The following is a 15,000-nucleotide window of genomic DNA, read 5'->3' on the forward strand; positions in this document are numbered from 1 at the left end:
AAACTTTGTCTTGCAGATGGAACAGTATCACCAAGCCTGGCTAGAGGACATGGCTGTGCGGTTGGTCTGTGTCTTGGCTCTAGACCGCTTTGGTGATTTTGTATCAGATCAAGTTGTGGCGCCTGTGAGGGAGACATGTGCACAAGCTCTGGGTATGATCAAATATATGCATGTATACAAAACTTTGTATAATTGTTTGTGTTTAAGTACTTTAAAGAAAGGTTATAGGGAAGTTAGTGCATTATTGCATTCAAATGATTATTTTGAAGGCCATTTTACAGGATGTTGATATTCCCATGATAATAAATAATAATTCATTTTTCATTCCTACTTCATTTTTATCTTCCCCTTTGTCTTTCTGTTGATTTTTATATCATATCTCTTCTATTATGGTATACCCTTATCCAGGGATCAGTGAGAAAAACCTCATTATAGAAGTCCTCTATCTGTACACCTATGGCAGTAGAAACTTCAATAGCTGTAGTAATCATGGAGTTAACTGTTGAACCAAATTTCACATATGCCTTTAAAAATGACCTGTGTATTCTATCTCTTGGTCACATATTACCATGGCCTTTACTTGACTTGTTATTTGTAATAACTCTTTTCAAGTTACCTTATTATTATGGAAATAAACTGTTAAACCAGTCATCTTTTCTAGTTGGATAATTTTTGAGAAGTGCCTGATTTTCCTTTTCCATGCAGAAACATGTACTCTAAATTGAATTCTGTATTTAAGTCTTATACAGTGCCATAAAAATATGTCATGAGTGTCAGTATAATCAATTGCAAAGATGAAATTGAAAAATTTGCAAAAGCATATATAGCTTCATTTTCTCAGGGTTATTTGGTATCACTCTGAACTCACTTTTTCTTTCCATCTTCAGAATGCCTTTCATATACATTAATCACCTCTTTCTGTATTTTCTTAGTCTTAATAACAAATGTCTCACTATAATAAAAGTTAAATTACCTTCTCTTTCAGGTGGAATCTTGCACTTACTCTCAGATGGGGGTGTCTTTGGTGTCCTTAGCTTGCTGGAAACAATGTTGTCGTGGAAGGAATGGGAGGCTCGCCATGGGGGTTTACTTGGCCTCAAGTACCTCTTGGCTGTCCGAGATGACCTCAGGTCGCAGCTCCTCACTCATGCATATCCACATATATACAAAGGTATGATGATTCGTAACGGGCTGGAGTATGGTCCTTTTTATCACTTTATTTAGGAGTCTTAAATTAATCTCGATAGATTTAGATTAAAAGTGAATGGAGGCAAAGGCTCAAGTTATTTACGATAAGTTTTTAAAAGAGTAAAATGTGTGATTCATAAGAAGGCTGTATAAGTTTCAGATGGATGTTGAAAAGATTGGCAAATAAACTGAGATTTACATAAGATATCTCAGTGTTGACATATTTTTAGAAACTGAGATAAATGTGTGAAATAAGTTAATGAAAGTTGGCTAATGAAACAGTCTTTCCAAAAATTTCAGGCTTAGTGGATGAGATGGATGATGTGGTGGCTGTGGCTGCGTCTTGTCTGGTTCCTGTGTCTGACAGTGTTGTCTTGCTGCTGGACCGAAAAGTAGTTACAAAGCTGGTGGCTACATTGTGGGATTCGCTTCTTGACATAGATGACTTAACTTCCTCGACCAACTCCATATTACTGCTTTTATCAAAACTTCTTTCCCATTTAAGTAGTGATGCCAGGTGTGTAAAAAGGAGCAAGCAGACATAATTTAGATAATGTTCAAAGGCATTTTCATGTTTTTAACTGTTTTGCAATCTGAGTTGTGGTACTTCAGTACACTAAATAAGAACTTTTATCCACTTTCCTCCAAGCTAGTACTCTAGGATAATAGTTCAGTCTGCACTGTGTTGTCTTCATCCTTACTTATGGAAGCCTAACATATGTCCCATTGGGACTGTGTGATTAGATTATTAGTCCTGAGTATGGGTTTCCAAATCATAGCCATATAAAAGTGATGTATTATGTATTTGATATATAGATATTAGTGAATCTTGGGAAACATAATTTTAGAAGCTGTGTGCAATTTTACTGATGATTGCCTCTTGTATATTTGACAGCATGCAAAGTGACCTGAAAGAACTGGCTCCAAGGCTTTGGCCATTTCTTTACCACTCGAGTAGTTCTGTGCGAGGATCTGCCCTTGCAACTTTAGCTACCCTCACATCAGCCTCACACAGTGCAAAGGTTAAAGGAGGAAATCAAGAAGTGGAAGCACAAGTTGATATTAAACAAGAAAACTCATCAAACTGTTATGACAATGTGACAGCCAAAGTGGAGGAAATGGCAATGGAAGAACATTCAGAAGCAGAAGGAAGTAGTAAGATAGATATTAAACAAGAAAGCACAAACTCTCATGACAGTGCAACAGCCAAAGTAGAGAAGTCGCCGGAGGCAGAGGAAAATATCAACAAAGATGATAAGATGTTGGTAGACGAGGAGAAACAAGATGACAAGAAAGTCCCTCCCTCAGACGATCAGGAGATGAAAAAGGATGAGAGTAGCAGTCAAAATCAGCCAACAGAAAAGGGAAAGCAAAAAGAGGAGGAAATGGAAAAAGAAAAGGAGGAAGTGAAAAATGAACCTGAAAATAATCAAGCAGATGTCAAATTTCCTCAAGAGGAGACAAAATGTGGGGATTATCTGGAATGGCTGAACCCTATCATCCAACCAGCTCTCACTCACATTTATCAGAGAGCGTTGTTAGAAACCTCAGAAGACAACATTGAATTTGTTTTCAAGGTAGGGAATATCTGTATAGTCATCAGTAGTCAGTAAATGATGTAAAATGCTCTTTTCTAAAACACCCTTTCTTAATTGCTGTTATCAGTAACAATTGCTATCCTTAATGTGCCTTTTGTTAAGTGCTGTTATTATTAATGTATGATTCCTTAATTTTTTAAACACAGGTACATACGTATACCTGCACGCAGATGGCTTTACAAGTGCTCAGCCACTAGTGAGACAGTTAGTAGCCCAGTGCGATATCATCTGATCTCTTCCATCTTTTGATTGTTTTATTTGTTTATTTTTTTATACTATTTAACCCATTATTGACTGTGTGTATGTTCTTCCCAGAATGAGTTGAAGCCCAATGTCAGTTGTTAAAGCCATGCACTCTCAGCCAGCTCCAAGTTTTCCACATTAAGGAACTTGGTGGCTCAGGGTGGATCAGTTCAGGAACTATGGCCCCTAAAATGTTAGGTTAGAGCTTTATCTTTGTCTCAGATACTGGAAAACCATGTATGTTATAGCCAAATGTGTACATAACAAGGTAAGTATCTGTTCCCCGAGCTATTTTGTTCGAGCAGCTGACCACACACAATCCCAGGTGTGTTGATAAGCAAAGCATGTGGAAATCTTGTCACCATTGGCTGAAATCAATACTGTTATTATTATTGACATTATGATTATTATTATCTTATTAACCCAGTGCCGACGGGGATGACGTGTACGTACGTGCTATGCCCACTGTGAGTTACTTGTTTGATTGTTTTTACACATAGAAGTCTCAATGAGCCAATTTCGAGTACAGCCTGTCCCACCTGTTTACCCTTTTCCTTTATCTTATTTTGCTGTTACTAATGTTTATAATAAAAATAACACCATCGATGTTCATAGCACTAGTAAAAATTACTTTTTTTCCGCCAATTCAAATCGCGTAAGGTCACAAGGTCTACTAATTGACTCCTTTGTGGCTAAGCACTAGCAGAGCCATCTATGTGCAGAGACATTTCACAAAAAAATATAGAAAATGATCTCAGCATTTTCCCCATTTTTTATTCTTTTTCCCCTGCAGCATTGGGTTAAGATACTAATAGCAATAGATAGAAAAATAATCTCTAAATATAAAGGAGAAGGGGTAACAGGTGAGATAGATAGGACTAGTAGTTGACTACTTGGCGACTAAGTTCTTGCAGAGCCATCTATGTGTAAACACAGTTAACAAACTATGGCCCTTGAAAACTATTATTACATATTTTTTCTTTTGTTTCATTTAACAGATATGGGAGCAGATGCTGGCAAGGACGAGCCTTGAGAGCTTGCTGCCAGCTGTGTGTCCTATGATTGCTTCTTGGCTCTGCCTCATGATGGCCAACCCCAAGGTTCCACTAGAGCCAACACTCTTACTAATTGCTCATCATAATAAGGTGTGGTGCTAAGTTTTTCTTCTCTATAGGTATATTGAGGTTTATTGTTCCAGGCAAACACATTGGCAGGTACACATCTTGAGAATATGTGGTTGTCACATACATACATCACCTCCCCCTGTCTCCATCCATACCATGATATTACAGTTTTACATGTCTGTTTCATATATACCTATTTTAACATACTCATTCTTTTAGTCAGGTGAGGGGAAGCGATTGCGTGTCGGCGCCCTAAATGATCCAGCAGAAAAAGCTGAAGCCAAATATTACCTGGGTGGTTGTGAACAGTATAATGATCCTTGTGAGAAACAATCTGTGGTTGTGAGGGCCAGATGTGCTGCTGCAAGACTCCTAGGTAAATCCCATAAAAAATCATGATTTTTTTTGCTGGTAATTGGTATAAAGGTTATGGTTATATTGATTAGAAGCAACTTTTTAATTTTTTTTTATTATAATGTACAATTCACTCCATCTCCCAAATTTATTGCTGTATGTCACTAGTGAGTGTACTGTTAGTTTCAATTTGTCTGAAAGCATACACACTATTATTTATATTGACATGTGTTTCATATACAACAGTAGTGGCTGGTGGTTCACATATTAATAATACTGACTGGTGAACTTGAAAAGAGAATAGCTGGTTCTACATTTTTTTATTTTTTTCCATGTTTCCAGTTTTATTTTATGCCTTTTGAAGATAAGGATCACATCCTTTTTTACTGTTCCAGGTTGCCTTTCAAACTATGTGATTAAGCCCATGCCAGGGATAGTGTACCCTCCCGAGGAAACTCCTGTTCTGTGCTACATTCGCCTTCTTATTGCACATCTCAGCTCTCGTTCGGCAGTGCAGCGACTAGCAGCAGGAGCTGTGGTTAGGGAATGGGCATCAATATATGCCAACCAAGAGTGCCATTCACTCCTTCAGAATGCTCTACATTCATGTCTGATGGAGGTTGTCTACTATGATGAAATTGCTTTGTCTTTTACAAGGTGAGTTGAGCAATGTACTTATCTTTTGGATTTTGATGATAGGTCTGTTACAGGTGTATGTGTAGTCTAAAGATAGTTATTTATTACTAGAAGTATGATATATTTATAATGTGTCTTTTTACTTTCAGATTACAGCAGGAAACACGTGACTTCATGGCTATGCTAAGACATTATAAGCTTCCTTTAGATGAGGCCTTTATAAATGCTCCAGTATTAACCTTAGAACAGGTAAGCCAGAGTAGTTTCTCTTGTTATTTTGTTTATTTTGGCTTAGTGGCATCTGTTTAGCTTATAATGGTTTGTTGTTGTCTGTTATTGTTTAACTTTTTGGTCTTACAGAAATAGTCTTGTTGTTTAATTTATTCGGGATTATGCTGTCTGTTGTTTTTCACTTTGGCACATGGGTGTCTGTTGTTGTTTAAATTGTCTTGATGTTATGTAATCAAGAGCAACTTTTCAAATAAACCCTAAAGGACAGGTGGATCTTGATTTTATGTTTCTATCACATGTTCATATTCTGAGAAAAAAGAGCTCATGAAATCAAGAAAAGTATGCATAAATTGATCAGAATGGCTGAAAAAAAGGAATTTACCATTATTCACTGTGAATTCCCCTCATGCTAGGTGGTGGTACTCCATGAGTAATGGGGGAGAGGAAAGGTGATACATCATGGTCACTCAGTGGCTGGTGACTTTGGATAGCTCAGAGCAAGTGCAAGATTGTTGACCTTTTATAAGGCTAGTTTACTTACTAAGAATTAGATCCATGAAATATAGCAATTACTGATTATTTCTTTGAAGGAGATGGAACACTGACGTATCAGCCTTTTTATTTCATATAATAGTGGAATAGAATGTATTTGTGTTATTAGCCTAGTGCTTTTGGGAAAGTGTGAGGTTCTCTATGACATTATTTTGTAAAATGTATCTATCCATAGATGGCTCTACAAGTGCTCAGACACCAAGGAGGCAATTAGTTGTCTATGTAACCTCACTTGATTTTCCCCTTACTTGAGTTTTCAAGATTTTTTTTTCTCTCTCTCTCTCTCTAATGCTGTTGATATTGGTGCTGTTGTTATCATTTTCGACATTATGATTATTACAGTGGTATTAACAATGCCAACAGTAATATAAAACAAGATGAAATATTTCCAGAAATCAAACAGGTGAGATCGGTCAAATTAGTGAATGGCTTATTGGTGACTAATCACTTGTGCAGCCATCTATGTGTAAATACAATGAATAAACTGAACTCACGGTGGACCTGGCACATATGGACATGCCATTCCAATAACAGTGGAGTAGTCCTTCTGTAAGAATATCACTTAGTCCTTTTACTGTGTGTGCTTGATCTAGTTTTAGATGCAGTACCCCTCAGGCAGTTTTCTTTTGGGTTTGATAAGCGGTGTACGTGCTTCCATTTGATGAATGCAAGGGTAAAGGACTGTCACCTCACATACCTTCAGTTGTTAAAAATTTTGCTTTTTCAGGAGGAGCACAGACCCTTCTGATTCCAGTGTGTAAATTGACAATTTATTCATTAAAATAAGAATGGGACATGTATTTGGATGGTTCACATATTAGTAGCACTGAGTTGTAAATTTGGAAGTGTAGGGGACTGTACCATCATTTATTCACAGCATTTTAGCCATAAGAGTCATTTTCCTGATATTATGTATTTTTTTTACTTTTATAATTTCAGATTCAGAATCTCAGCGGGCATGTAGCTTTAACATTATTTAACGGAGGACGCCTTAGACCCAAAGTTCATAGTACACTGGAGGAGAGACGGAAAGCTATTCAAAATAATGTGTCGCAAACCTCAACAGACCAGATAAGCTTATCTACGACGTAAGTTCTGTGACAGTTCTACTATAGTAGTAATTCAATATTATGTTAACATTATATTGTAAGAAACCTTTATTATGGAAACCTTTCATTTGTTGATGTTTTATTCATATATATTCATATCCCTTTTGTCAACCTCTCATCACTTATCAACAACTGTTCTTATGTACCTTTGTCTCAATAAAAGATTGAAGTACAGCTCTCATCCTTCAATCATTGCAAACCAAAGGCTCATTTGTAACCACTTACTTTGTAACATATGATAAGGATAATAGTTTTAGAAAACCATAATTGTTTCTTTCTTGATCTATTATGTAATACCATTGTTAACTTGTTATCCTCATTTACAGGACTCAGGCAATAATCTCTGGTGCTGTAGTGAGATTTCGGATTTTACCACCCAAGCTCAACCCAATTATTAAGCCTCTCATGGACAGCATCAAGAAGGAAAAGATCGAACAATTGCAGGTATGGGACAATATTTAGCCCCTGGTTTGCAAGGTACAACTAGGTCTAAGTTTCTTTTTGTTCCACCTGAAAAGATGATTGAAAAATAATTTTGCTCATATTGGAATAACTTGCCCGACATTAAGAGATGTCAGTGTGAATGAAAAGCTGGGCAGGTTATATCAAAAGTTTACTTTTTGAAAAGAGATAGTTTCTAGGTATTGCACTCAAATGTTAATATGAGTTGTCTTGTATACTTATATACCATTTATGTTGCTATCCAAAACAAGATTGTAGGACGCTTTAAATGTAAATAGATATTCAAATATTGTTTAGGCATCAGTTTTATATAATAGTCATATCAAGCTTTTTTTTTTTTTTTTAACTATCTCTTTTACAGGCTTTAGCAGCAAAGGACCTTACCAAACTGCTGGAGCTGTGTATGGACCGACAAACCAACCCAAATGGCAAAGTGATCAAGAATCTTGCTTCTTTTCTCTGTGTAGATCAGGAATTTACTCCTAAAATTCCTCATGAGGTAAATTAAGAAAAAATGGCGTATCTAATAGTTTAAATTGGGAAAGAATGGTGTACATAGTAGTGAGAGAAAATAGTGCATATGATAATATAGTTTGAAAGACAAAACCATGTACATAAGTTGATGCAGAGAATATAAATTGAAAAAAAATAATTGGTGTACAAATTGAGAGAAAAAAATTAACATAAGTCAAAGTGGAAGTTAATTCCTGCTAAGGTACTGAAAAAAATGTACCATGGCCCATATTTTTTCTAGCTGTGTTTTTTGTAAGGCTGATTGTATTTCATTAAGATTCATCATAGGAAGTATTCAAGCTGAACGAATATTAAATAAACAAGGGGAAGAGCAACAATATGCCCAAGGCCTTATTGCTATATTGCTTCAGGGCATATTTTATTTGATATATTCTTCCCTTCCCTTCCCTTTCCTTCATTTCTTCATCAGTCCCTTCTTCTGTCCACTTTCTAAGGTGTGAGAGCTGTGCTGAAAGAATGAAAGGCTGGCTTTGTGTCAGTCCTAAAAGGCCTCCAGGAGCCATGGGCACAGTATTCTCTTGGTTAATTGTCCTTACCCCTCATGGGGGTCCTGAGAGGTAGACCGTTTCCTCTCCCCATTTATTTCAGGCTCACCATGGTCAGTAATGAAGACATTTTAGCCTTATTAGGGGCATTAAGGATTGCCCTTTCATCAACTAGCCCTTCTAAATTTGATTTTATTGGTTTCTGGATTATCCACCTAGGTCATTACCCATCCATCAGAATACACCCCTTCCTCTCACTCAACATCCTCCACTCCATCTTCTACTGCACAGTCTTCTTCATTGTCTACCCTCACCCCCCTTATTACTACTCTTCATCTTTATTGTCATCCTCCCAACAGTACTACCTCTCCCCATACCACCCCATCTTCCTCCCACCCTCATCCTTCTACTGTTTCCACCTCTACAAACCTTTTGAGTATCTTTTTTGGCCCAGCCAAGTGGGATCAGTTCTTTGGGATTCCCCCTAAAGTCTCTTTCTACCTATTCCAAAACTGTATTTTGCTCTGCTCCCCTCCTATGTTCTCAAGAAGTCTCAGCATCTCCCACAGTATCTCTTCCCTTTACTTCAAACCATCCTGTCTCTACTCTCTCTCTCCCCCAGTCAAATTCTTTTTCCATTCTAAATCCAGACACTGATCTCTATCACTTCCCTGTTGCATCCCTCTACTCCTTATCACTCTACCTGTCGCACCAGACAATCTAAACATTCCACTTCATCTTCTCCTACCACATTCCCACCCACCTCTTCCTTTGCTCCGTAGACATCCAGTCCCTCTTCTCCTCCGCATAAGAAAACCTTTGTTTCTCAGACCTCTCTACCCAACCCCCCTCCAGAAACTCTTGAAGACATCCAAAAGTTCTTAAACATGACTCGAGAGAATAATTTGCTCCCTCACCCATCCTTGAATCCCTTTATTACTATACGCTCTACATTTAAAGTATTTGCCGATATCCATCCTCCTCCTCAAGTTCCCCCTACCCCTCTTCCTCCAACTCACCCAAAAAAACACCCCATCCTCTTCTCTTTGTGCATCACTATTCCCTCTTCCTTCCTCAATATCCTTACCACCCCCACTTAGATGCTCATGTGACTCCTTTATGCCTCAACAATGTCCTTCTCTGGATCCCTCCCCACCTGACATTCTTCTCGATTCTTCACCAACTTCCCCAGTTCTCTTATTTCATTCTCAGGATTCTTCTCCTGCTTCTACAACTATCTTTTCTTACCGTATTATCCTTTGATTGTTTCATAATAGCTCTTTTTCAATTTCCTCATATAGTGTTACTCTCCCTTCCTCAGACACATACTCTCCATTTTATCTGATCACCCATTTACAAATCTCCACTGTATTCCATTTGCTCCTCCTCTATACCCTTTTCACCACCATCCTATCCAACATAGTTTTACAATCTCTATATCTAAACACATCTTATCCTGATTGTTAACTCCACCCTTTATGCCACAATACTTTACCATAGTGCTATATGTCTAACACTTATCTCTTCTAACCATTAACCATTAACCATTGTCATCTATGGATATGAAGTTCTCAGAATGTTGCTATCATTTAAGGGTTAAACATATTTGAAGCTAGTAACATTTTTTTTAACAGGAAACCAAGAACACAGGAGATGCCAATAAACAAAAAGGAATTTTGAGCTTGTCATCACAGCTAAAGGTACAGATATCCTCTTTTTATAGTTAAATTATGAACTTGTAGATATGAGAATGTGTTGATTATAGTTATTAATATACAGCATTTATTTAATTTGGTGAGACATAGGTGCATTTCTTGTATAGATTCCAGAGTTGTATATCAGAATTACTGCTCATTTTTATCTGTTCTTCATGATGAGTAAAATTTGATAAAGTTAGGTTAGGATAGGCAATCTTTTGTATTCATTTCTGTATGCATAGGTAGTCATCCATCTCATGTTAGCGTGTGTGAGATCTCATTCTTGTAATTGGGACATTGATTTTAGCTTTGATAAGACATCTAAATTATTTACTATAATATGATATTGTCACTCATTGCCTTTGAGTTAAGTAACAAAAAATAGTTGTCTGGAATTTTATTTTTTTGTCTTAATAAAGTGTGGGATTTGCTAGAAGAGAGATCAGGCATAAAATCAAGATCTGTACTTGAGCTACACAACTTTTACAGAATGCAGAGCGCCAGCTTCTGAGGCGAACTTCATCAATTACAGGACGAGGCCCAGGAAGACCACCAGCCAATGCAAAGAAAGAAGACCCTAGTGAGGTTACTGAGGCCATCTTAGACTCAGAGGTAGATTGTGATTGTTTATTAATATATTTTATTAATAATAATTTGTTATTTTTACTTTTTATTTTTGCTAATTGTATTATTATAATCAATTACTGGTATTAGAAATAGCTTCTGACAGTCAAAGGAAATGGAACATTAAAATGAGTAGTTCACAGGATGTAGTGCAAAGTGATTAAGGGGCAGTGTTGCAAAAATGACAGCTTTTAGTCTTTATTCATATGTATATTTATTTTTATTTTTAAAAAGTCAGTTTGATAACTACACCCTTCAACCTTTTGATGCAGCACATTTAAGATTTTTATCCCAATGTATACTTTAATATTATTTTAAAAAAATATTGATTTTACTTTTATGTATTTTCAAAAATTATTATCATTATTATTATTTTGTTTTTATTTATTGTTTTTTTTGTGGTATACCCAATACTTTTGATACAAAATCTATGAGTGAGCAGACATTCTTGTATATTACACTAGATAGCAGGCATGGTGAATATGGAATAGAACACATTTGTTTTATTCCCTGAAACCCTAGAGTAGGATGTTGTGAATTTGAAATAGTATGATTATATATACACACCATATGCTTTTAAAATAAATTAATTCAAATTTGGAAGTCAATTATCCTTTTGATTTCCAGAATCAACAGCTAGCAGAAATTCAACGGAGAGGATGCACAACCGCTCTGACACATGTTGCTCAGTACTTTGGTGCTGAACTGCCAACCAAAGTTCCTCAGCTATGGGATCTTATGTGTAGTCCATTCATTGTACCTCCCCAGAATGAGGTTACTGTGAAGGATTCACAGGAGGCAGTGCACCAGCTGCAGCTTCTGGAGGTTGTGGTACCAACGCTACATCCTAAGTTGGTTGCAGAGGTTGGTTGCTCTCCTGATGTCTGGACTATGATTGATAGTTCTTAGATTAGAAGTTAGCACAATTAGTATCCTTCTTAACATATTTAACATTTGGTTGACTGTTGGTCCACTGATGGGGCACAGTGATTAATATTTTGAGTATTTGGATTAAGAAAAAAGATAAAAAAATTGTTTAATGTAACCTGTATTAAAAACTACCATATGCTCTGTTCACTGTATCAGCATAATTTGTATTTATTTATTTAATTGAATAATGAAAATTTTACAAATTAATATATAATTTATTTGAGAAAAATATTGGATATGAAAGTATCTGTTCAAAGTAAACCTGTACGAGTTAGATGAATTTCAGTTATAGACATGATTTAGATATAGATATTCGTATGTACAGATATGCAAACACACACACATCATTGTGCCTGAAATGAAACACATACTAACACAGCTTTAGAATATGCCTAGTTCAGCATACAAAAAGGGCTCTCACAAACTCACACACTGCTTGGTTAATGAGAAAATTAAAATCCATCTATTTTTCTTAAATATTTTTACTTTTTTTATCCAGAACTGCTTATACAGACAAGTTTTCATTTTTCATTGCATTTTGTAGTGTCCTGAGCAACAAACCTGCAGGCTTTCATCTTGATGGAGTACCCTGTTTTGAGATAATTGAAATTCAATATACAGACACATTCGTACATGTACATAACACAAAGTCATCATTAATCTCTCTACAAATGATGCAAAGAATGAATGAATTGAATGAATACACTAGTAACAAATATGAATTTTTCCAGTTTGAGACAAAGTTAGAGCTGTTTGAGCACTGGCTCTACCATCCATACAGTGAAGTGCGCCACATGACGACTCGAGTGATGGGCTCCCTTGCCACTGTGCTGACTGTGCCTGTAATGACCTATGTGGTGGAGCAGGTTGTGCCAGCGCTGACTGCTATCGATAATGATAACAAGCGACAAGGAGCTGTTGAATGCATATTTGCTGTCATTGATCGTTTGGGATTTGATGTTGTGCCTTACATTGTTCTCCTTATTGTGCCTTTATTAGGTAAGCAAGGTCTTTTTCTTTTGTCATTAGTATTTGGGCAGAAATTTTGAATTTGTAAGTAAAATCCTTGTGGGTTACAATAAATTACTAAAGAATATTCTAAAGCAGTATTGTTTGCATTATGTACAACAAGATATACATGCACAAAATATCTTAACTCGATGCTGCTGGGAAAATCCTGTGCATTTTGTGTGTGTGTGTGTGTGTGTGTGTGTGTGTGTGTGTGTGTGTGTGTGTGTGTGTGTGTGTGTGTGTGTGTGTGTGTGTGTGTGTGTGTGTGGTGTGTGTGTGTGTGTGGTGTGTGTGTGTGTGTGTGTGTGTGTGTGTGTGTGTGTGTGTGTGTGTGTGTGTGTGTGTGTGTGTGTGTGTGTGTGTGTGTGTGTGTGTGAAATATCTGTGCACATAGAAGGCTCTGCTAGTACGTAGCCACAAAGCAGTCAATTAGTAGATCCTGTGACCTTACCTGATTTCACCTGTCCTTGAATTGGTCAGAAAAATGTTTTTTATTACTAATGCTGTGAATATCAATAGTGTTATTTTTATTATAGACATAATTATTGGTTTGTTCTAGACATTAATAGCAGTAATATAAGATAACATTAAATATTATCAAAAATCAAGGAAATGGGTAAACATAATTGGCTCATTGGTGATTTAGTACAAGTGTAGCCATCAATGTGTAAAAACAATTGATAATGTAAACTCAAAGTGAGCACGGCATGTACATCATACATGCCGTGTCCGTCAGATGTGGGTTTAACCCATGTGTGTACCTGTTAACCTTTTTCCTAGATTTTTGTCAAGATTCTTACTTTTTATTGTTAGTACTTAATATAATAATTCTAGAGTCAGTTGTAATAATGATAATGACAGTATAGAAAAAAAATCCTGGAAACTCAAGGAACAGGGAAATCAGGTGTCACAAGGGCTTGTTAACTGACTCCATGTTGACTGAGTACTTATGGAGCCATCTTTGCACAATAAAGTTCACAAAAACCTGTAATGGACAGTACATGTGGCCAACAGGTTCAACCCCCACAGCAAATTCTGTAAATGGCATTTGCTGCAGATTATAGTAAATGCTCTCACAGTTATTGTGTTATTAAGAGGAGATATGTAGTTAATCTCTTTTTGGGAGCTTACTATGATGCTTGGAATTTCTATTAATCTGTTGTTGCTGGGTGTACATGTGCACTTGTATTGTCAACTAGTTTTGTTTTGTTGATGGTTACAAGAAGTGCTTAGTCACTTTCTAGACCTACATGACCAAACCAGTTACCACATTCCTTGAATTTTTGGAAAGGAAAATATGTAGCTTTATTAGTTATTATTGTTAATAATGTAGTGGTGATAATGCTATTGATAATAACACTAATAATAGTAATAGAAATTAAAATTAAAAAAAAAAAGAATATGAGAAACATGTGAGATCAGGTATGCTTAACCCAATGCCGTCGGGGAAAATGAACAAAAAATGGGGAAAATGCTGTGCCCATTTTCTATATTTTTTGTGAAATGTCTGCTCATAGATGGCTCTGCTAGTGCTTAGCCACAAAGGAGTCAATTAGTAGACCTTGTGACCATACGTGATTTGAATTGGCGGGAAAAACGTGTTTTTTACTAGTGCTATGGATATCGATGGTGTTATTTTTATTATAAACATTATAATTATTATAATGTTTTTTAATATCAGTAACAGCAAAGTAAGATAATGTAAAATATTTCGTAAATCAAAGAAAAGGGTGAACGGGCGAGACGGGCAGTACTCCTAACTGGCTCATTGGTGACTTAGTACAAGTATAGCCATCTATGTGTATAAACAATCAAACAAGTACTAACAGTGGGCAAAGCACGTGTCTACCCGTCGTATCCGTCGGCAAGGGGTTAATATCAATATCGTGCATGATGCAAAGATGTCATCATGGTGTGAGTAATGGTCTACATTGACTTGATAGGATATAATTATTGTGTAAATGGATTAATAAAACAAAACCAGAGTGGACAATGCATGTACCAGTCAGTAGTCAGTTGAGCATGAAGTTGATGATTAAGAATGGAATCTTGATCTCATTTTAAGAGGGCAAACATTTAGGAAAGGACAGGAGTTAGAACATACCCTATGACTAACTTCGTGTTATCTTAGAGAAGTACATCAGCTCAGTCTTTATAATTTTGTAGTTCTGCAAAAATGATACATGGCATATATTCCCCATAATAGTATCTATGCATAGAGA

The 15,000-nt window shown here is 36.4% G+C and overlaps 1 protein-coding gene across 2 annotated transcripts in view; it reads left to right on the forward strand.

The window, feature by feature from the left end:
• Positions 1-15,000, forward strand: part of LOC125047798 (TATA-binding protein-associated factor 172-like) — a 39,318-nt gene that overhangs the window by 14,649 nt on the left and 9,669 nt on the right. For both annotated transcript variants that reach the window (XM_047646247.1, XM_047646248.1), the window contains exons 8-22: positions 17-152; positions 986-1,171; positions 1,489-1,705; positions 2,084-2,765; positions 4,028-4,174; positions 4,373-4,529; positions 4,903-5,164; positions 5,293-5,392; positions 6,866-7,014; positions 7,362-7,479; positions 7,859-7,996; positions 10,151-10,216; positions 10,703-10,825; positions 11,465-11,701; positions 12,499-12,766. In XM_047646247.1, coding sequence (XP_047502203.1) covers positions 17-152; positions 986-1,171; positions 1,489-1,705; positions 2,084-2,765; positions 4,028-4,174; positions 4,373-4,529; positions 4,903-5,164; positions 5,293-5,392; positions 6,866-7,014; positions 7,362-7,479; positions 7,859-7,996; positions 10,151-10,216; positions 10,703-10,825; positions 11,465-11,701; positions 12,499-12,766 — 2,986 coding nt within the window. The remainder of the gene's footprint in view (positions 1-16; positions 153-985; positions 1,172-1,488; positions 1,706-2,083; positions 2,766-4,027; positions 4,175-4,372; positions 4,530-4,902; positions 5,165-5,292; positions 5,393-6,865; positions 7,015-7,361; positions 7,480-7,858; positions 7,997-10,150; positions 10,217-10,702; positions 10,826-11,464; positions 11,702-12,498; positions 12,767-15,000) is intronic.

The sequence above is a fragment of the Penaeus chinensis genome, chromosome 42 (assembly GCF_019202785.1).
Source record: "Penaeus chinensis breed Huanghai No. 1 chromosome 42, ASM1920278v2, whole genome shotgun sequence".
NCBI classification, from domain to species: Eukaryota; Metazoa; Arthropoda; class Malacostraca; order Decapoda; family Penaeidae; genus Penaeus; species Penaeus chinensis.